The 22,339-nt window shown below is 36.4% G+C and overlaps 1 protein-coding gene across 1 annotated transcript in view; it reads left to right on the top strand.

Annotated features, from left to right (window-relative positions):
* Window positions 1–22,339, top strand: part of LOC145691774 (uncharacterized) — an 84,241-nt gene that overhangs the window by 22,080 nt on the left and 39,822 nt on the right. Inside the window, exon 4 of the mRNA XM_081767083.1 lies at window positions 4,659–4,679. Within this exon, the coding sequence (XP_081623209.1) occupies window positions 4,659–4,679 (21 nt within the window). The remainder of the gene's footprint in view (window positions 1–4,658; window positions 4,680–22,339) is intronic.

Below are 22,339 nucleotides of genomic sequence, written 5' to 3'. Positions count from 1 at the left end.
TGGATGGACGTTCTAATAATACAATCTTATAAGTTTCATTGCGTGATCCTAATAATAGATGGATTTAACTCAATCTCCATTTAGAATTAACAAACGATAACTTCCGTCATAATTATTCTTTTTTTTATTCAATACAATGTATAAATTATTTTAAGCTCTCTCAATTCGCAACACTTTGGGTTGACATCAGTCGAACCCTGTAATTTTATTGAGGCCTCTCAATCATTTCGACTGCTTCCAGTTGAAACCTGTTGATAACAAGTGTGTGAACTTACCTTTTCGAATTTAAGGAAAGGCGTTCCTTAAAAAATCGATATTCATTAACGGAATTGTGTGTGTGTGTTATTTAGGTTAAATTCTTCTTTCATTTGTTTCTATTAATTTCTACTTGTTTGTAGTTGAAAATAGTCAAAAAACGGAAGAGTGCAAATTCTCCTTATCTTACGAAGGAATGGTAAAACCATGACTATTGTAAGAGTTTTATGATTTTTATTAAAAATTGTGTATAATTTCTTTCAAACTTATTAATCTATTTTATAGTTTTGGTTGGAATGAACTCTTTTTCTAAGTGATTTTATGTTTAGGGCCAACAGGAAAATTCGACCCCAACTTTCAGAGCAACTCGTTCAATAATAATAATAATAATAATAATAACCTGATTTTTATTGGAACAAAGTATATTTTCATCGTAAGTTGAGAATTTACTCATGTTTGTTAGTATTAAAATTGATAAAGTGGAAGAGAAGAAAGTGAATATAATGAGAATAATAATAATTTAATTACAGTACATACTTAAAGTGCTAAAAGAAGCGTTAGTCAAGTATAACACTGTACGGTGGTAATTAAATACATACAGAGAACAAATGCATGTATAGTAAAATATAATAAAATGGAAATGAAATAAAAGCGTACTGGTTCCCTTTTGGGACACACCAGAAAGAAGTATTAAAATTCTTTCACTAATTTCCTTATTATTGTCCACTTAAAGGTTTCCGCTGGGCGACATGAAAATACCTACTTGGAATAGATAAGATTCAAGGGAGCCAACAGAAGTAATTTTTGAAAATTTACAATTCTTTTACGATTTGCGTATAAATACGGCTTCCGGATGTGTGGCATAAAAACTGCAATGCAAAAAACACAAACCAACTTGTGTTAAGTGATCTCCTAAAAGCATGAATTCTGTCTAACCGAGTCAGGGCAAAGCGAAGCCGGTGGGCCCGCGCGGTAGCAGATGTATCTGAATGATGCAGATGCATCAGCGATGGTGAGTGTGCCCGTGTGCGAGACTAGTGAAAAGAAATGGGTTTTGGCAATGATAGAGTTTCAATGGCACTTGTCATGATTTCATACTAGTACCACACAATTGTAAACATAAAATACTGGTTCTATACATTGTGCAGAAATATACTGCCGGTGAAAAATAGCATGTAATAAAGTCACCTTTCATATGCACTCACTCATTTTATCCGTCGTAAAGCACTTGTAATGATTTCACACTAGTAACCCTACACTTGTAAATCTAAAATACAACTGTATTACTTTGTATTTAATTCTGTCGGCTGCAGAAATTTGTTCCTTATAAACATGTTTCTCCATGCAAAGTATTGAATTTTACTTGTAAATCTTCCAAAATGTGGCGCGCCGAAAACTACATCAGCACCAATAAAAATACTAAAATAGCAGTAATCATCTGGATTAGATTTATCTTATGCTAAAATATACGAGCAAATATAAGTTGCGTATAAAATAGAAGCGTGTACGAACTATTTGTTCAAGAAGTTAAGTCACAATACATATTAATAAAAAAAGTCATCATAGCCCTAATCGCTTAGATTCTGTTTGTCTGTTATTAAAAATACTAAGAAAATTACTTATAAGTGAGTGCTTTGCATTATTTGTTCACAAGAAATTTGTTTTTCTTATTTCATACGTTGGTACTCTGAGTCGCCCATTTTCAAAAGTTCAATTCATACAGAAGGCTGAGTCTGAAGAAAGCAGACGTGTATTCTGGAATTTCTGAAAATGTCAATATCTTCTGATCCAAGGCTGTTCAACACAAACAAGCCCGGCATAGATTATACCTGTCGTCTCTGGCATCGTCCACACTCATCAATTCAGCACCGACTGTTCTACGGCGATCCTAAAACAAGAATTGAAACTGCTTCAAGCAAGAAAGGAAAAGATTCATCACCTGCCCCTGTTCAATATACTTCAGGCAATCAATAGGAAAATAAGGTTTCTTTTCAGGATCAACCAAGATTCGACATGAAGAAAATTTCAGAAGAATCACCTTTCAAAATGACTAAACACACCGTAAAACCACGACTTGTGGTTACTGCAGCTGTACCCACTACCAACAATTCTGACCCACTCGTTGTTTCTGAAGCCAACCAAGTAGACTAGGAGGGAAAATGGAAATATCCACTACTTCTAAACAAGCCATCCCTTGTACCACTAGAGACGAACCTTACACGACAGCTATTTCAAGGTACATCAAGTCTCTTACAATTTATGTTTATCCTGATAACAAAGGCTAAAAGTTAACACATGGGGCATCAGCAGTGTGTAAGGACATACCGTGTTGTGCGGTCTTTAAGGATCACATCACTTTCAAGTGTCATTTCCAAGCAGCCTACGGAGAAGTGATACAGTTGTGCAAACAATTTAACTTTTAATATGCCTTGGAAAAGATCCACTTGTAAAAGTAGTATTTCGACAGCTCCCGATAGATACCAACCTTGAGAATATCAGGACAGACCTAATAAACAGACGCTACCCAGTTATTTCTGTCCAACAGAAGAAAGGCAGTGGAGAACTAATGATGCCACTACTTTTAGTCACCTTAGAGAAGACTCTTGCAGCGAAGAATACCACTGAATTAAATTGTTTGGAATTCTACCGTATCGAGGTTGAATCATATCGCGCAAAACAATATATACAGTGTTATCTTGGACAACGATTGGGGCATACGCAATCATTTTGTCATGCTCTCCCAAGATGCATCAAGTACTCCGGCAGTCATATCTCCTATGAATGTACTCGCAAAACTGAAGACGCCTATGTCAGTTGTTCGACTTGTGGTGGGAGACACCAAAGTGAACTTCAAAGGATACTGTGTTCTTCATAAAATATTAACAATACGAACTATGCAACAAAAAGTGCTTTACAATAAGGACTTTCCGCCACTACCCTCAGACTCTCCTCCAGCACTGACGGGGGCCATCTCAGTACCCGAACAACGTACGTCAAGAAGACTAGTTCTCCACACAAGCCCCCAAAATCCTATCCGATTAATGATCAGGCTCGAAGATTCAAGATCCACTCTACTGAATCTCCTTATATCAGAGATTTACAACTTACCAAGATGCTTCAAACTATCAGACGCAGACTACCACGTACAAAATTAGCAGTAGATCCATTCACAAAGCTTTTTATCTTTGTGAAATTGTAGATGAAATTATGACTACTGAAAAGAGTTAACGGCGATCAGTCATCCATACAGCACCAAATCCTTATGAGGGCCACCTCACTTTGTAACACCACATTGGCTAAACCAACTACCAATCACAGGATGTCTCTCCTTAATACAAACATGTTCTAGCAACACGCAATCTTTTCATCGTTTGTAGACACTGCTCATTCTATGGGTACAGATAGGAGGCAAGGGACTATAATTCCGGAACTCCATTATTCAATCACTCGCCATTTATACTTTGACATTTTCAAAGGAATCCTTGTCTATGAATACAAAATAAAGGAAACTGAAAGAAACTAAAACTATCATTTTCTTTAAAAAAATAACCTGACAATATTTTAACGTTTATTGATGAATTAACACGTAAATGTGTCATGAAATGTAGTTCATGTGCATAATAAGCATGTATTTGGACACTGTTTGGAAAAAGGAAGTTTTGTAACTGATCAATAATTTTATATTTATTTTTAGTTACTTTAGAATCGTTGAATCTCAGTATCTTTTTATGTAGATTTATGGAATGAATTCAATGCTACCAATAACTTAATTTGCGATCTTTTGGGTCAACAGCCTTTTTGGGAATAGGGGCCTCAATTAGAAATCCTTCTTGTGCAGTGTATGCCCTTTAGCAGATAGTATCTCAGTTCACTCTCCTCATACAAGGTGGCCCAAAAGTAGGTATACACCCCTGCATTGATCAAGTGTAACATTCTAGTATATGGCTTTATTTGCTTCGACTGTTCCGGGCTTAAGTTATAAGTAAAAAGACATTAAGAACAAATAATAAAGAAACTAGGTCTACCTGTTTGATAACAATAAGAAATTATATAAAAGACGGGACGGGACTGTATACCTACTTTTGGACTACCCTGTATTTTGATTTTGTGCCACTGGACACAACTCTAGATGGAACCCTGCAAGTAAAAATTGTAGTCGCAAAATAGAAATGATACAATCAAAATTCTCAAGGTACTTAATTTTCAAGGAAACAGGCATATATCCTAAATTTGAAACATGCTTAAGCCTATGGAAACATGAAAGAATGCCTATGGATACAAGTATGATTATTTATTTTTGTTTAGAGATAAGATGAAAGGGTGGATCAGAGAACTTTGTAAAACAATGTTTATTTTGTTTATTTTAATTTCTTATCATACTACATTTTCTTATTTCCATTTAGATGATGCATCTCCAAGCGCAAGTAAGTATAATTTCGTTTCTTGTTATATATAACGAAACTAACATTTTCCAACCACGTTAAAAAAAATCGTGAGCTTATAGAAACGATAAGAACTGGAAGGGATTTCAAGAAACAAGACTCATTAAAAACGATATATCGTCGACAGCGTCACAAACTGTCGTATCTCAGTTTTCTAAACTTTTCAGGAGAGCGATTTTTAGGTTTTCACACAACTTTGAAGAGCCATAACTCAAAATCTATTTTACCGAAAGGAGAGAACATTTACCAAGTTATAACTTAAATCATAAGAAATCAGTGTAGAAAGTTTTATGGAATTTGCTTGTACAAGCTTGTGGAAAATTTGGCGGGAAAAAGATACGACAGTTTGTGACGATGGTAATCCTCTCTTGTATGAAAGATACGACGCATATTTTTTTATACTGAGAACTACCCTGTATATTGCACTTTTATTGAAAAACTTCGTGTTTATTACATAAAATAATTTAACAAATGCTTCCTGAGATTCCTGAGGGTAATACGAAATTCCTGAGAACACACAAGAAACACAATATTAAGAGCATACTAAACATAACATAAAATAATGCTATCAAGTTGTCATTGCCAGAATATAAAATCTTGCAAAGTAATTTGCAAATTGCATGCTTTGATATTGCACTCGAGAAGGATGGCTAATGTGGTAAGTTTCTGTAAAATTGAACATGTTCAGGATTTCGAATGATTGGAGTTGGGCCCGGACACAATGATAACGAGTCCTCGTAGGCTTGGGAGACCCGGGTTCGATTCCCGGCGGGAGCTCATGTGGTTCAGATTCCACGTTAATCAGTAGGTTCACGTCTCATATAGCCTCGCTGCAGAAAAGGACGTTAAAAATCACTCAATCAATCAATCAAAACGAGTCCTCGTACTTCTCTGGAGCGATAATTTTTGACAAGTCTGCAAAGTAGAAACTTCTATCTGGTGGATTCAATCTGCGTTCTTTCAGGGAAATAGTTATGTAAGTGTCTTCAAAATGACTTGTCTTAAACTGAATGCAGTTTGGATAGTCTTCGTTCACTTTCAGTTCGCGCATTTCCGTCCAATTGATTGGATATCCATTTTCGTCACGTCTAACTGACAGAATACAAACACATTGGGCCAGAGATCTAGTCTCATACATCGCTTGTGTCAACACAATGAACAGTATATGGGTTCTTTTTCCTTGCCAGTTTAACAATCGGTTTAAGTTGCGAGGGTACAAAATTACTGCCACAGTGCTTAATAACTAGCTAAAACACTCTGTATGAATACTAAACTAACTAACTAACTCTATGGCCTATGGAACCCGGAGGTTTAATGCCGCGTTCACAAAAGCTCTCCACTGACTTCTATCCTTAGCTAACTGCATCCAGTTTCTACTTTGTATTCCAATCTCTGCGAGATCCATCTTAATATTGTCCTCCCATCTGCGCCTAGGTCTTCCTAATGGTCGTTTTCCGATTGGTCTTCCAGTCAAGACTTTGAAAGCGTTTCTATTTTCTTCCATTCTAGCTACATGACCCGCCCACCTAAGTCTCCTAGACTTTACGACCCTAACAATGTTGGGTAAACTGTATAAATTATGTAGTTCCTCGTTATGAAGTTTCCGCCATTCCCCATTGCCCCGCCACAGTGCTTAATAGATGTGCTTGTCCATGCCTAGATTCAAAGAATCGGAGAGAAATTTCTCTGATGTTCTTACGTGTTTGCAACGCATACCCCATCATAGCAACCAACCTGAACTCCCACTAGGTCCATCCTGTATTTCTCTAACTCATTCGTTACGGATTTTAACGCGCCTCCCTATAAAGAATTCTAATATTCCATGTTCCGAATCTCATGTCCATTTTCTTTTGCTGATGTCGTGCCAAGTTATCAGTCTTGGTCCGAGGCTTCTGTGATTGTTTCTGAAAAAGTGTCTTTTTTTTCTATTATAGGATGAGTTTGTTAGGCTCACCCAAACCCCCAAGCTGGAGGGCCACTCCTTGTCTGCCCGCGACTGCTTATTCAGTACCGCAGCTAACCTCTATATCTAAAGGCCTTCTCCTCGATCCGCAACCTGGGGCCGCGGTGGCTCAGTGGTAGAGAGTTCACCTCTGGTTCATGGGGGTCGCGTGTTCCAATCCTGCTACTGCCAAGTGAACTTTGTGGTGGACAAACAGCGTGTGCGTGAGTTTCGTCGGGGTTCTCTCGTTTCCTCCCACTTTCTTCATTCCATCATTTCATTCATTTCTCATAACCACCTTCTCCTTTAGCCTAACCGGCATAACCGTGGAACGTAAAACTAAAAAATGTCATGTCATGTCGATCCGCAACCTGAGGACGCCCCATGCCGTGTAAATATATATGTATACAGCCCCGCATTGATCACGTATAACATTCAGCTTATAAGTTTATTTGCTTCGGCTGTTCCGAGCTTAAGATATAAGTAAAAATACATTAGGAATAAATGATAAAGAAACTAAGTGGATAACAATAAGAAATGATATAAAAAGCAATGAGTTTATCAGTACGGGACTGTATACCTACTTTTGGGCCACTTTGTATATATAAACAAATTGCTTTGAATATAGGCGTATCTATCCAGTTGCGATAGATCTGTTGCTCACAAACTGTCGTAACTCAAGATACGACTGTTTGTGAAAATGGTTTATATGCTTCATCTTAAGATACGACACAGTGACGTCATCACCACCGTCAAAACAACGCACATTACAGATGTGTCGTTTTGGGAAATTGTAGAAGTCAGTGTATGCAACTACATAGTAAAATATCTCAATTTTCGATTTTTTTGAGATACGACACTTTGTGACGCTGTCGACGATATGATGCAATCGTTAAATCGAAACTACATAGAATGAGCTACCGAAATCAAGAACCCTGCAAGTAAAAATTATAGCCACAAAATAGAAATGATACAATCAAAATTCTCAAGGTAGGCCCTACTTAATTTTTAAGGAAACAGGCATATATCCTAAATTTGAAACATATCAAATGCTTAATTAAACAACTGAACATTGTATCCCTCGGCAGTAGAAAAAAAGTTTGGTTACTTTGCCTTCTATGTAAAATTTTAAACAACAAAATCCAAGTGTCGCAATTGCGTGAACTTCTGAAATTTAAAGTTCTCAACGTTAGAAGACGTCCAAAAGCTGGCTTATTTCCAGTACCATGCCGTGGAAAATCAGCGCTCGGGGCGAGAGTATGCGACGGTGCCTCCATACATGTATTCCAAGTAGTTTTTTCCCTCTCTTTCCCATTTTTCCCCGAATATTGAGTGCCCTTACTTCGGCAGCCGGGGCCGTCACACCGCTCCCCTCACGGCACGGTACTGCTTATTTCACTGTACAACATTAAAAACAAATATGATGAAAAGTTCACCTATTTGGAGCATGTGTGATCTCTACAACAAACTTGGTTGTGGTTGTGGTTGATCCAAATATTGATATATTCAGAAAGTCCTTCACTAAATTTTAAAAAAGTAATAAATTCTTTAAGTGTCAGAATCTATAATTGACTAGTCATTAAAATTACCGTTTGTCTCTTTATTCTACTATTACGTTATCTGTTTTTGTGAACACTGTAAATGGGTATCTTTACCTGTAGTATTCATCCCTCTAAATAAATAAATAAATGTTACATATGAATTTAGGTTGGAAGTCAAGCTTTTATACGTTCATTGATAAACGTATATCAGCTTATTCACTTTACATAGGTTAGAATCAGCGCCATAGACTTTTTTTTTCTGGGAGGGCAAGCATTAACATTTGGGGCCCCTAGAAAAAGTTGTTTTAGTTCCTCCCGCAAAATTCGAAAATAGGCCTCTTCTTTCCATCTTTCTCTTACTCTTTGTGGGCCCCCTGTAGCCTGTGGGCCCTCCTGCACTCCCCTGAGCCCATTTCATACATGACAAATTAATTAAGGGGAAAATATTGACAAACCTCAAAGCCAAACGAATAAATATTATTTCTAGGGCCCCTAATAGTAGACATTTTTACTGAAATGGACCCACGACTCATTTTTGTTTTATTTACCCAGCAGCTTCACATGGAGTGTCCCATCTTCCCTTCCCATGTAGGATGTAGGACCCTCGTCTTAATTTTTGTAGAGACCCAGGGTGGGGACCTGTTCTGTTTATTTATGGCGTTGCAAGAACTTGTCAAATGATTAACAGAGGGCCCCAGTAGGAATTTATAAAATTCAGTCTCATTTCGGTATTCATGGGGCCCCAATACACATTTAGACAATATGATACTGGGGCCCCATTCTTAATTTTGTTGAAATACAATCTTAGTAGGCTATAAACAAAGGCCCTAAACAGGACATTATAATATAACTATTAGTTTCATTCCAATAATGGGACCCCAAGACTACATTCAATGCTGGGATTAACCGAACTCTGGGAACGGAACAAATTACAACGAGTAACTATGCTCCAACACAGCAGACATGTTTTACCTTATTTTCCACAAAAAAGTACATTACTAATCGCTTCAGTCATTATACGAAATTATTATTCAATATTCATTATATATATTTATATACATATCAACCTATTTGAATACTCTGAAAACAACGCAATGTCCGTACCTCATCATGTCAAATGGGTTCTCAAGGTGACCTGTGACGTTGATCTGACTGACCTCTAACCATGACACTTGATTGACGCATATTTAGTCGGCTTGCGACATAGAATGATACCATACAGCTTTTTTTTGTTATTACTTCGATTTACGTTTTTCCAGGCTCTTTCGGAATTCACCATTGCAATCCCATAAGGAAAAAAAAAATAATCGAAATTTGACCTTTGACCTTTGATCTCTTCAATCTTTAGTACAAGTGACATGCTTCTGTGGCGAAACAAACTTATGTCTTTCGTCTAAAGTTGCACCAAATTGCACGGCTTTACCTCATACCACTTTTGCACAGTGAACAAATGTAATTGAAGCTTCTCAATATGTTTCGTGTAACTCTGGGCGCCATCTTGAAAAATGGCCTACTTTTCACAAGTTCCCCAAATTTTGTCCGGTTTACACCGTCTTTGCGCTCAAATTCACAGACAAAATGACTATAGAAAACTGTGAACTGCTAGACAATAACGGCAATAGCTTTAATTTCTTGAGGGGGGCTAGTGAAAGGGCACAGGTATTGTGGGGGGCAGTTATCTTGTGTACACCAAAAGCAAGACTATTGTGTTACTTGACCTATATATTAAGTCAACATCTCTGGGAAGGGGGCTCACGACAGGCCCGCATCCACGGGGGTCATGGGGGGCCACCCCCTAAACTTCTACTGCCCACTAAAGTTTTCATGGTAGGCTTACAAGAGCAGATATTACAGTTAATATGGTTGGATCGGGCCTCCTAACTTCTACCGCCCCCTACATTTTTGCGATGGCTACGAGCCTGGCTCACGATGCCACCAGAGGGCACTTGCACCCTTCTTCCCATCTGGTGTCATCCTGATGTATTTAAGGAATTCTCTAAGGGACATTTCACCAGTAGGAAATCTTACCGGCACTTTTCACGTATGTCAGACGACCAGTTTCACGAACAGAAGAGCAAACTGATAAAAGAAAGTGGTTCTCTATGGGTAGCTTCCGATAACTCATTTACTCTTTTGAACTAAATAGTCAGTTGTCCCGAAATCGCTTGTTTACTGGCTGAGTATGAAGACAGCAACTCTGCTGAGTTGTACGTATCGAGATCACACCACGAGGACACGGATGCATTCCAAAGCAAGTACAGGACACATGTGAAGAACCTGATTGATGTATTTCGTGATACTGGTAATCCTTTTGAGGAAGAGCATCTGTCTACAGTGGGGTTCACTAGACGTATAGCACCAGAAGATTCGTGCCAGTCTGTCCGCATCGCAGCTACCACAGGAACCAAAATGTATGAAGACTTCGTTTATAACTGTCTACTGACATGCAAGCACTCCATACAAAGAAAGTTAATATGCAGCTTTTCAACTGTAGCTCGTTGAAAGTTCGTTGCAAAGATAAGATGAAACTTTCTACTGCACACAAAGATTCTAACCTGCTCTGCAAGATGTTCATAACATGTTAGGGAAGGGAGGGCGATATCAGGGAATTCTTTTCTCATGAGAACACAACTTATCCTCCATCAATATCTGAATTTGGAGATCTCAGACTTCCTACCTCTAAATCAGATATTTTGAAATGTTTTGAAAAATTTGATGGGTGTACAAGTACTAACATCCCTCCATTCCTCTTGTCTTGTCGTCGATGGAGCAATGCTGGTACACCAACTCCAACCAGGAGCAGCGAAAACATTTGCAGAATATGCCACAGTTGTGAATAACTAGGTTTTTTCACACTTCGAGACACTAAACGCTTAGACGTGGTCTTTGACCGCTACATTGAAAAGAGCTTGAAAACACAAACGCGTCAGAAGCGTGGGCAGGGCGACTGCTTGTTGTCAAGCCAACGGGGCCGCTTCCAAAAAATTTCCAGAAGTTCCTTGCAAACGATGACAACAAGGAAAGGCTATTTCATTACCTCGCCGAAACAATAACTGCAGCTGATATTTCAGAAAGAGAAATATTCTGCACAAGAGGAATTCAAGTCTTATCCTCTTTCTCAGACTTAGATATTACTTGTATTTCTCCCTCATCCCACATAGAAGCTGATGAAAGAATCCTTCTGCACGTCCGTCATGCCGCCGAGAAGGGACACAAAAATATTACAATTCGTACAGTTGACTCCGATGTTCTTGTTATCGCTCTCTTTGCGTTTCTGCATCTATCACCCACTCTGAAGAAACTATGGGTTGATTGCGACGTTTCATTCCTATACACACTATGTGCACGAACTTACTTTCTGGAACGATAGATTTGCTGCCGTTTTTCACAGTTTTATGGGCTGTGACATAGTGTCAGCCTTCCTTGGCGTTGGCAAGACAAGTGCATGGAATACGTGGATGGCGTTTAGAGAAGTGGGTACAGCTTTCCGGAAACTGTCAGTCGTTCATTCTCACGATGTTGTAAGCTACCAATCTCGCATGCTAATCCAGCGATTTGTAACGCTCATGTACGACAGATCAAGTACTTGCGAGGAAGTCAACGAAACCAGACATATTCTATTCAGCAAGAAAAATCGCACAATAGACAGAATATCTTCAACCGAAGACGCATTGAATCTCCATACAAGAAGAGCAACTCTTCAGTGCAAGATCTAGCGACAGTGAATCGAAAAGGATGTGCATGATGTTGAACCCCTGAACTGGGGTTGGAAGGAAATAGATGACGGGCTCGGTCTTAACCTGTGTGGACTACGTTAAGGAGTATATATGATAACAGTCGACAACTAGTGACATGCCGTTGCAAACTGCGCTGTACTGGGAAATGTACTTGTATTAAGAACGGCCTCGTTTGTACGTTGCTTTGCGAATGTGAAGGACAATGCTCACAGTGATATCACTATGAACACAGCAGCTGAACTTTTTTTTTTAATGTGAAAGTGTATATGAGTTATGTAGATATGTAACATTGTAGCAAACGTATTAAAGTTGTAGAATGATAAACTGTATTAGTTTGTACTTGATGTACAACACCTCTACAATAAAAACTCATAGTGAGGTCGGGTGACCGGGGAGGCCATTCATGCAGTTAACCCTTATGGGACCTTGCCTTTTTAGGCAAATTTTAGAGTTTCAGTCAAGCAGCTATTGCAACGAGACTATTTATGGTAGGATCATGGTTTATACCTCGTGTTTTTGTAATGAAGCTGCGTTTCCAACTGTACTAGTCAAATTTTCTTATTTTGTACCTAAGGCGGGAAATTCCCGCCCAAAGTGGGAAAAACGGAAATTACAAAACAAATGGCACCAATATCTCCCCTCGAACATGCAAGTGGTACATGACACGAACATGCCAGTGGTACCAAAAAAACTTTTCTTATAGTGAATAGAATGAGGTATGAAGAATGGTCCCTCAAAAATTAGTGTAGATGCTCTAGCCGACTTACCAATTTCCCCCAATAATATATTGTCAATCAATTGTTTTTCAATGAGGTTCAGCATAAAGACTATTCTTCGTAGGAATATGAATCGTACCTTGTTGTCTTTGGAATGAATCAACCTTTCGAGTGGTACCACTCGCATGTGGGTATCATGTGCCTTAGGAGGGGAAATCACCTCCAAAGAAAAATTTTGTCAGAAAAATCACTCTTTTTCAAGTTTAGGTTCCTCTCCCCCCTGGGTTAACACTTGGATCTCAAAATCGCCTAAAACATACTACATGGTGTATGCAATATCTGTGGAAAAGATAAACCTCATATCTTCAAAACTAAGGGCGTAAAGAAAATTCACCCACGTGGAAAGCATAACCCGTACTACTTTAAGGTACTACTTTAAGGGAAAAACAAAAAATCCCTGACACGTCTCTATTTATCCGGATCATAATTCGCAAACAATTTCGTGTAAAATTATCGTAGCTTTCAAATGGTACCACTCACATGTCCCTATCGTGTCCTTGAGCGGGGGAAATCCCGAAAAAGGGATTTTTTCCAGAAAAAATCTCATTTTTTTCAATTTGGACGTGATTTTCTCGGTTTTGACACACAATAGAGAAATTGTAATAGTACAATTGGAAACAGTGCTTCATTATGAACATAACGAGATAGGAACCATGATCCTAGAATAAATAGGAACGTGTCAAAAAATTCCCAAAAAAGCTCTAAAATTTACCTAATATTTTCTTCCTCAATGTTCGTGACGTTACCACCCGTAGGCATCGCACGTGTGACCGAAAAATGCCCATGAAACATATTGTTTGATGCTTCCACGCTCGAATAAACGCAAAAACCCGGTGTGAAAAGCTTAACTAGAGGTTTATAAGGCAAATTCCAAAGGTCGACGATATGGTATAGATCTGTTCCATTGGTTCCCAAAGGGTTAAATGATTAAAATCGGAAAGTTTTTGCTACTAACTGTTTATTTTTCTGTTTGGCAGAAGACTGGAGAAGAAGAAGTGTTTTCTAATGCTTTTATATAAATATTTAGATTAAGTTGCTAGAAGTTAGCCATTTTCCAATATGGCGTCCAGTGTCGACCATAATGATCCTACGAAATGTCTCCCGGTAATTTTCGAACCTTCATTGGACATGTAACAAAATGGCGAACTTTCATGCTGGTAACCGGAAATGCAGGATACTTATGCTAACATACCACACTACATATACTAAATATGTTTATATATTTTTCTCGAACAATTGAACCGAACATGACTTATCTGTAAAGATACAACAATGGAATTTGTCGCAAAATACTTCTAAACCAGTCCTAATTTTCGATGCCCATGAAGAGAAACTGGAGCGTGTAACATAAAGTTAATATGATAAGCACATTGGGAGATATTTTCTTTTTAAACACTGTGATAAAGGAACAAGGCGAAAATATTCTCAACTTGCACCATCAAGTGATCGAAATCCAAGTTTTGAATGTAGATTTAGAAACGAAACAATGTATAACCTACGTTCTTATGCAGACGTCAGTGTATTTATTCTGCAGACAATCAAGTAGTATGTAATCTAATAGAATATTAAAATTGTAGACGAAAATAAAACTAAATTTGTAGTTCTTTTTTTTAATTTCTACTTAGATAAAGGCTCATTTAAGGATAATATATTTGCACCGAGAACAAAGCGAACACAAATCGAGAATTATATTACAGCGTATTAAACATTTAAATGATATTATCAATTTCTTGCTCCCTTCCTCTTTCTCTCTCACTCACATACACACAAATAGAGACAGGAAATTAACAATAGAAAGAGCAAGATGACCTCAAACTTCGTCACGTATCGGTACGTATTTACGTCATCACTTAATTTGATCAATAACAATGGTACTTGGGCCATATTTTGGATGAAATTTTTGAGATTGGCGAAGATGGTTACTGTGACTGGGTGTCCGATGACTCTATAGTCTACTTGAAGAAGAGGTTCAAAAATTAAGTGAGAAAGAAAGAAGTTATATTTTTCGTAGGATAAAATGAAGAAGCAACAATGGGACTAAGAAAGCATTAGGGGCTCTAAGTGGTTTTCAATAATTCTTTATAATTAATCGAGCCGTATGCTCTTATAGTCTTAGACAATTTTTTTTCATTTTGTCCAAAAAAAAGAATCTCCTTTTTGTATATTTCATAAAAATCATTAATTTTATTATTGTTTTATGCTTATCGTTTTTTTGATAAAAAATTGTTATGTTTCCCTATTCAACTCTTGAAATTTACCATATCTTCGAGACCTGAAAAGTAACGAAGATATTCTGAATGTTATACTGTACCACTATGAGCAAAATAAATGACGCGTCTCTTTATTTTGAATTTTTTTTGAAAATATCTCCGTTTTCTTTATATGTTCAAAATTTCGGAAGGTTTCCCCAGCAGGAAAAGTTAATAACAAACCCGTTTTATTTGTGTTAGATATTGGCTTAAAATAAATAAATTAGAAGCTAAAAACATTAAATCGACCGAAATTACGAGAATTACCAACTCTGCTAAAGTGGGGAATTTTCAAGAACGCGAGGGAATTCTGCAGTCCAACACGAAGCAGCGACATCTATGTCATTGAGAGAAATGTGTATTAAATCTACAAATGAAACTTTTTAACGAAACATTTCTAGTATGTCTTATTACGTGCATTATCTGCAAACTCCAAATATATGAATCTATGCCAAGTATTAACGTATAGATAGAGCAAATAGTGGAAATTACCTATGGAAAAGGAGGAATTGGTAGCACGATCGTAATGTAAAATCTCTCTTTACCGTAGAACAGGGTCAGTTCACGTAAATACACATAGTTCATTTAGTTAAAGCAAGGAGTCTGTATGCCGGAGGTAGTTGGTTCGAACCCCATAAAAGTATAATTGTCATTTTTATTATTATCATCGTTATTTTATTTATTTTTTTATGTGGAAAATAATCAAATTGTGACGTATGTGTAAAACTCATGACGATACCAAAAAAAAAAAAAAAAAATGTCGTTGTCGCACTTGTTGTTGTCATTGTAATTTTGTTTGCAAACAGTTTCCTAATTATTTCCCCTGTGCTCATTGCCCACTATATGTTCGCTGGTGCATAACGAATGTTTTCCAGTAAATGTTAATTCTAATTTGGAAAATTTTATAAAGTTTCACAATGTTTATCATTAAATAGTCTTCTATCTACTTGTTTGGACATTTTGATAACAGATTTTTAATGTTTAATTATGGAAAAGTTTTACAATGTATTTGTCTTGAATTGAAATTGTTTTGAATTTACCACATGAGGTAAGTAGCCCGTAGAAGGAGAACTGAAGTAGTTGATATTCTACGTAAAAGCAACCTATTATAGAATGATGATGCTTCTTACCTTCAGCACATAATCTTTACGTTAGAGAGTCAGGCAGAGAAAAATCCTGTTTTTTTCTCCCCTATGACCACCCATCTTAAACCTCTACATACCATGGTTCGTCTCACACAATTTCGGCGCTTCAAAGACATTCATATAATAATAATAATAATAATAATAATAATAATAATAATAATAATAATAATAATAATAATAATAATAATAATAATAATAATAATAATAATAATAATAATAATTATTATTATTATTATTATTATTATTATTATTACTATTATTATTATTATTATTATTATTATTATTATTATTCTGAATATACCATCCTTACATAATGTAGTAACCATAGGCATCTAAGTTTAAAATGCTTTCTTTAGTAATAATTTGAGCAACCATGTAGGAAGGGGCACGACGTTTTATTTTCATTCAGTACCCTCCCAACAGAAATTAATTTCTGATAAGCAGGTCAGACAAAATGAATAAGAAATATATTTACAGCATCCTCTCCCCCTTCATGATTCGAATATCACCTAGCATTTTTATTCCACTGAAGATGGCCCTGTGCGGTTAGGGGTGGGTAATTACGAGGGAGCCCCTACACAACCAAGGGTGACAAAAAGAATAGGAAAAGTGTCTATTGATTTTAGTTTCAGATCCAGCACGGAGTCCTGGCGGGAGGGGCGGTGAAGTGACAGATTCTTTTGATGAAGTGAAGCTGTCACAAATTACCACTTAACTAAACTAAACATAATAGTATGGTGAACTGGAATCCAGTCAGTTCAAATTGAGTAAAAGTTTAATTTTTGGCTTCACATTAAAGTTTTGGTTCCAAATGAGAGTTTCAGTCCGAGTGGTCAATGATCAAATCTCGGGGGGCTCTTCGGTGTAGAGGCTATGACTCTTGTATGGGAAAAGGCAAAAATATTAAAATGTTTATAACTTTCGAATTTTTCGTCTATTTTAAAGAAATGTTTGGCTTCATATTAAAGTCTTGGCTTCAAATGACAATTTCAGTCCGAGTGGACAATGATCAAATCTCGGAGGGCTCTTCAGTGTAGGGGTTTCGGCTTCTTTATGGGACAAGATTCACGTAGCTTTATATTAGAAAATTGTTTTGCATACATGAGTGAAAAATTGCATCATTTGGTTAAGTTTATCTTTTTTTTTTTTCAGATTGAAATTCCAAGCAATAGTTACTTCGCAAAGCTAAAAGAAGGCACTTACTAGTTTCATTAAAATGAAATTTGTTTTATGGGAAGTTGTTATGCAGCAGACGAACGAAACGTTGGTTGATTCGGACGATTGAAACTCGTTAAGCTCGCTTCAATTTTTATTATTATTATTATTATTATTATTATTATTATTATTATTATTATTATTATTATTATTATTATTATTATTATTATTATTGTTGTTGTTGTTAGTAATAATAATAATAATAATAATGAAAAGTGATAGTGATTGTTTTTGTCTCGTACTAGTAATATTTCCTGAGTAAGCCCCCTAAGTTTTTCAAGAGGAACTTTTGCGCTTCACTATCCAAAACTGCAGCATGCTTTACTGAACGTTATACATTTGAAAGTCTTATACTGAGTTGAGCTAACAAGGAGAAAGCAGACTTTGGCAAATGATCTTCGTAGTCATCTTTCGCGAGGTAGTAATGCACATTTAAAGTGTTAAAATTACAAACTGATAGAGCGAATTAGCCAGAAATAGCGGAGAAAAGGCATCTCAAAGTTTTCGACTCCCTGCATATATGATACGACGCGTGAAGTTACCAAATGACGGTATGGTAGAGTGAGGAGCATTTATGACTCATGTGAAAACGGTCCCGGGTTCGATTCCCGCTCGGGTAAGCTTTTATTTTCGTTTTTTATTTAACCAATAAAGTAGCAAACCATTTGTTACTACAAGTAAAATATTATTTCGCCGTATGTTTATAATGCATAAAGTAATAGTTGGTTTAAATCAGTTGTAAAACCATTCAATGTTCCATGTTAACTAGCAACAAAATTTAAACTATTCCATAAAATATTGATATCAAGAGTTATATTATGGTTACCACTATCGTTGTGTAAAAAATGTTCTTGACGCTTCGGTTCTATATCTGTGGACAGTGTACGAATTAACCGGACCTTTGCAAAAGGGAGTGGATTGTGCTTTATACAACAATAACATGGGAAACTATGACAGTTATAGCCAGGGACATCATTCATGGAGGGCAGTAGGGGGCAATTGCCCAACCCGCAAGAGCTTGAAAAATACAGATACTTTAGTCGATTATTTACTAATACTGCATACTAGTAAAAAACGTGAAAATCTTATGTCGGTGGTGTCGGTGTCGGTGTCGGTGGTGTCGGTGAAAATCTTGTCGCGCCCCCTTCCCCAAGGGAAGTCTACAATGACACTCCTGGTTATAGCATACATCCAGTATTACCAAATGGGATTTCCCTCTCATCCCGCTTGTAATTCGTACATTGTCCACAGATATAGACAGGAAGCGTCAAGAACATTTTTTACACGACTGTGGTAACCATAATATAACTCGTGATGCCAATATATTTACGAAATAGTTTACATTTTGTTGCTGGTTAACATGAAACTGTTTTATAACTGGTTTGAACATTTCTATTGTTTTATGCATTATAAACATGTGGTCACAAAATTTTACTTGTAGTTACAAATTGTTAAGTTATTGGTTAAATCAAAAAAGGTTAACTCGTGTGGAATTAAACCCGGGGTCCTTTGCCTGGAAGTCGTCGCAGCTGCTCTTCACTCCTCGACGCCGTCTCTTGACAGCTCTACTTGCCATACCATATATGTGACGAGTCGGAAATGCTAAGACGCTTTTTCTCCGCTATTTCTGGCTATCGCGCTCTATCAATTTGTAATATCAACACTTTAAATGTGCATTACTACCTGACGAAAGATGGCCCCAAAATTCATTTGCCAAAATCTGCTTTCTCCTTGCAAGACTGAAAAATAAAATCATAAATAAGCCACTCCCTGGCATTGATATTATATTATTTGAAATTGTATAAAGGTAATAATAAGAACTAAACATCAACGCTATCATTGTATGCTCTGTAATTCGTGACTATTTTTTTATGTGATAAATTATTTTCCATGAAGGATACTTCGCAATTCTTGTTTCTGAGTCTTATAAATTGACCGGGCGTTAAGTCAGTAATTGCTCAAAGGGTTGTAAAGATGATCAAACTCCTAGAAATAATATGTTGTTCCAAATGAGTTTTTTTTATAGTCATTATAGATAGTGTTATTAACAACAAGAACTACCATAGTCAATTATTTTCCCATAACAGGATATTAGATTAATGCTTGCACTTTCCAATTCGATTTTCTCTTAATAACTATTTTTATTACCTACTTAATCTGCTTTTATATCTGTATAGTATTTACTTTTAGAAGATAGTTGTCCAAGCAAGGTTTGGAACCCTATCAAATAAAGCTATATCCGCACTAGTAGGCCACGCAAATTACCTATTCTGATTGTTTTTCATAATAAAAGAAGAAAAAGTCATGCAATCAGCTTTCATTAATTTGAAGTATGTAGTTTTAACATTTAGTATATTATATTTGTTTCGAACGAAAAATAAAGTAACAAGAAGGTTCATTGTTCACAATCTAGTATTTTCAAAACAAAATAACTTAGCTGCTGAGATCAGTATTTCTATTCTATTCCCAATTCTTACTATTCTATTATACATTTGAAATAATAATAATAATGTGAATCAGTGGTAGGAAAGGTTGGTGGTGTAAAGATAAGACATGGAATTGCCAAACAGGAGACCAGGTTCGAATCCTGTCCTGTTAATTATTAATACATGCGCGCCTTTGGTATACGAGGTCTTGTGTTACATTCCCGGTGGAAGAATCTTTGTGATTTTAAATATCTTTGATATTTCTGTGTTTATGTCCCTGCCGTATATAGATGACCAAAGGATCGAATAAAAAGATTGGCAATAGAGTTGAGTATCCCCGTTGGAACGAATTAAAAAGAAGTGGTAGAGCATTCATCTTTGGTGCATGGAGTCCGTGGCTCGATTCCACTTCGCGCCAAGTGAAATTTGATGTGGACAAATACCGTGTGTATGGATTTTCTTGGGATTTTCCATTTTCCTCCCACTTTCTTCATTTCACTATTTCATTCATCATTATTCTCCCTTAGCGTAGTTGCATAATCGTGCAACGTTAAACTAGAAGTTCCATTTAATTTTAATTTCAATAATAATAATAATAATAATAATAATAATAATAATAATAATAATAATAATAATAATAATAATAATAATAATAAACAATTAATTCAACTGAAAGCACTGTAATTTATGTTGACGGCAATTATCATAAATATGCAACCATTATAAAACAATGCTTTGAGTAGAAAGATAATCCTTCCCAAATTTAACGAATGCGCACGAGATGAGACATGTCTCGAGAAAGAGGCGAGACGCTCTTTGTGGCATCCAAGATAAGACGAGACAAATGCTTTGGACACGAGATAGCTTGTAAAATGTCTCGTCTTGTCTGGAGTGTCTCGAAAACATACGTAAGTCTAAGTTTTAAAATTACTTTTAAGATCTATTCTCTCAGAAGTAGCATCTGCCTTAAAATTAATAATGGCATTTGTTATTTAAAAAGATAAACAATGCCTAAAGTTAATAGTTAACTTTTCGTAAAGAAGCTTCATTAAGGGTAAACTTGAAGGATGTCCACAAACTTCGGGAGGTGATTCGTGATATCAAAAGGAGACAAATGGTCCTTTTGCGATTTTCGAATTCAGCTTCGTTTTCGAGATGAAGGGTTGCCAACTTGGAATCCAACATCGAGTCCAAAAACTAGTCTTAAAAGAACAACAACGACTTTTTCTTTTGTTTAGACCTCATGAATAACCTCCCAAAGTTTGCCCAAATGTTTGTGTTCAATTCCAATTGTCAGGAGTCGATTTAAGTTGGCTATCGTATCTCGAAAACGAAGTTGAATTCAAAAAAAGGCAAGAGGACTTTTTCTTTTGCTTTTATCTCAGGAATCACCTTGCAAAATTTGTCCACATGTTTGTATTAACTTCCAATTGTCAGGAGTCGATTTTTGATTCCAAGTTAGCAATCTTTTATCTCGAATACAAAGCTGAATTTAAAAAGAACCGCAACAAGATTTTTGTCATCTTTTGATCTCAGGAATCACCTCCAGAAGCTTCTCCGTATGTTGGTACTCATTTCCAAATGTCATAAATCGATTTAGGATTTCAAGTTGCAACCCTGTATCTCGAAAACGACGCTGAATTTTAAAAACTACAACAAAACTTTTTTTTCTTCTTTCGATGTCACGAATCACCTCCTGAAGTCCTTGCACATCTTTTAGGTTCATCCTATTTCTTTGATATTTTACGAAATATAAATAAAATCCACTAGCTCGTGTTTGAGAAATTCACTGGGAATAAATTCAACTCCAAGAATAAACTACTAATATATTTTTCAGGTCAATTGACTTATACCATGTTGTCAGGTTAAATATTTATTTATGAAGTGAGAACAAAATGTCAGTGTCTTTTCTGAGAAAATCGTCGAGAAAGAGTCACTTCCAATAATAAACTACCGTACCCCTCGTAAATTTTTCTAAGAGAAATATCTGATACCGCAATATAGGGTTGTTAATTAAATATTGATGAATGAAAAATAAAATTGTTAAAACTATTTTTGAGAAAATAGCTTTCTTCGATTTTCGGCTGTTAGTAAACCATACTTATTTTAGGTGGTAGGAAAAAAAATTGGAAAATCTCCTGTAGGAATACTATGTAAACCCTAATTTTAAAATTTGGTGCAGATACGTTGAAAGGTATGGCCTCTAGACAAGTGCACACAAAAGTGTAGCGAACGGACGGACGGGTATCGAAAAATCACATTTTCGGTATGTTGACGCCATGAAATATGAAAAATTCGTTGAAATCTGAACTTGATATATTATTATTTTTACAATCATCATATTTTCTTCTCTTTTCTCGCTGGAAAAAGAAAAGTCTTTTTTACACAAAAAGGTAGGGAGTTTACCAAAAAATATTCAATTACAGGGTACGGGCCACCGCACTAAACCTTTTCAATTCAAATCTGTAAGTTTTACGTCCCACGGTTATGCCGGTTAGGCTAAAGGAGACGGTGATAATGAGAGATGAGTGAAATGGTGGAATGAAGAAAGTGGGAGGAAACGGAAGTACCCCGAAAAAACCCACGAGCACGATGTTTGTCCACCACAAAG

Source organism: Thermobia domestica, chromosome 8 (genome assembly GCF_964235325.1).
Source record: "Thermobia domestica chromosome 8, izTheDome1.hap1.1, whole genome shotgun sequence".
Lineage (NCBI taxonomy): Eukaryota > Metazoa > Arthropoda > Insecta > Zygentoma > Lepismatidae > Thermobia > Thermobia domestica.
The sequence above is the reverse complement of the archived record's forward strand: the minus strand, read 5'-3'. Positions and strand labels throughout refer to the sequence as shown.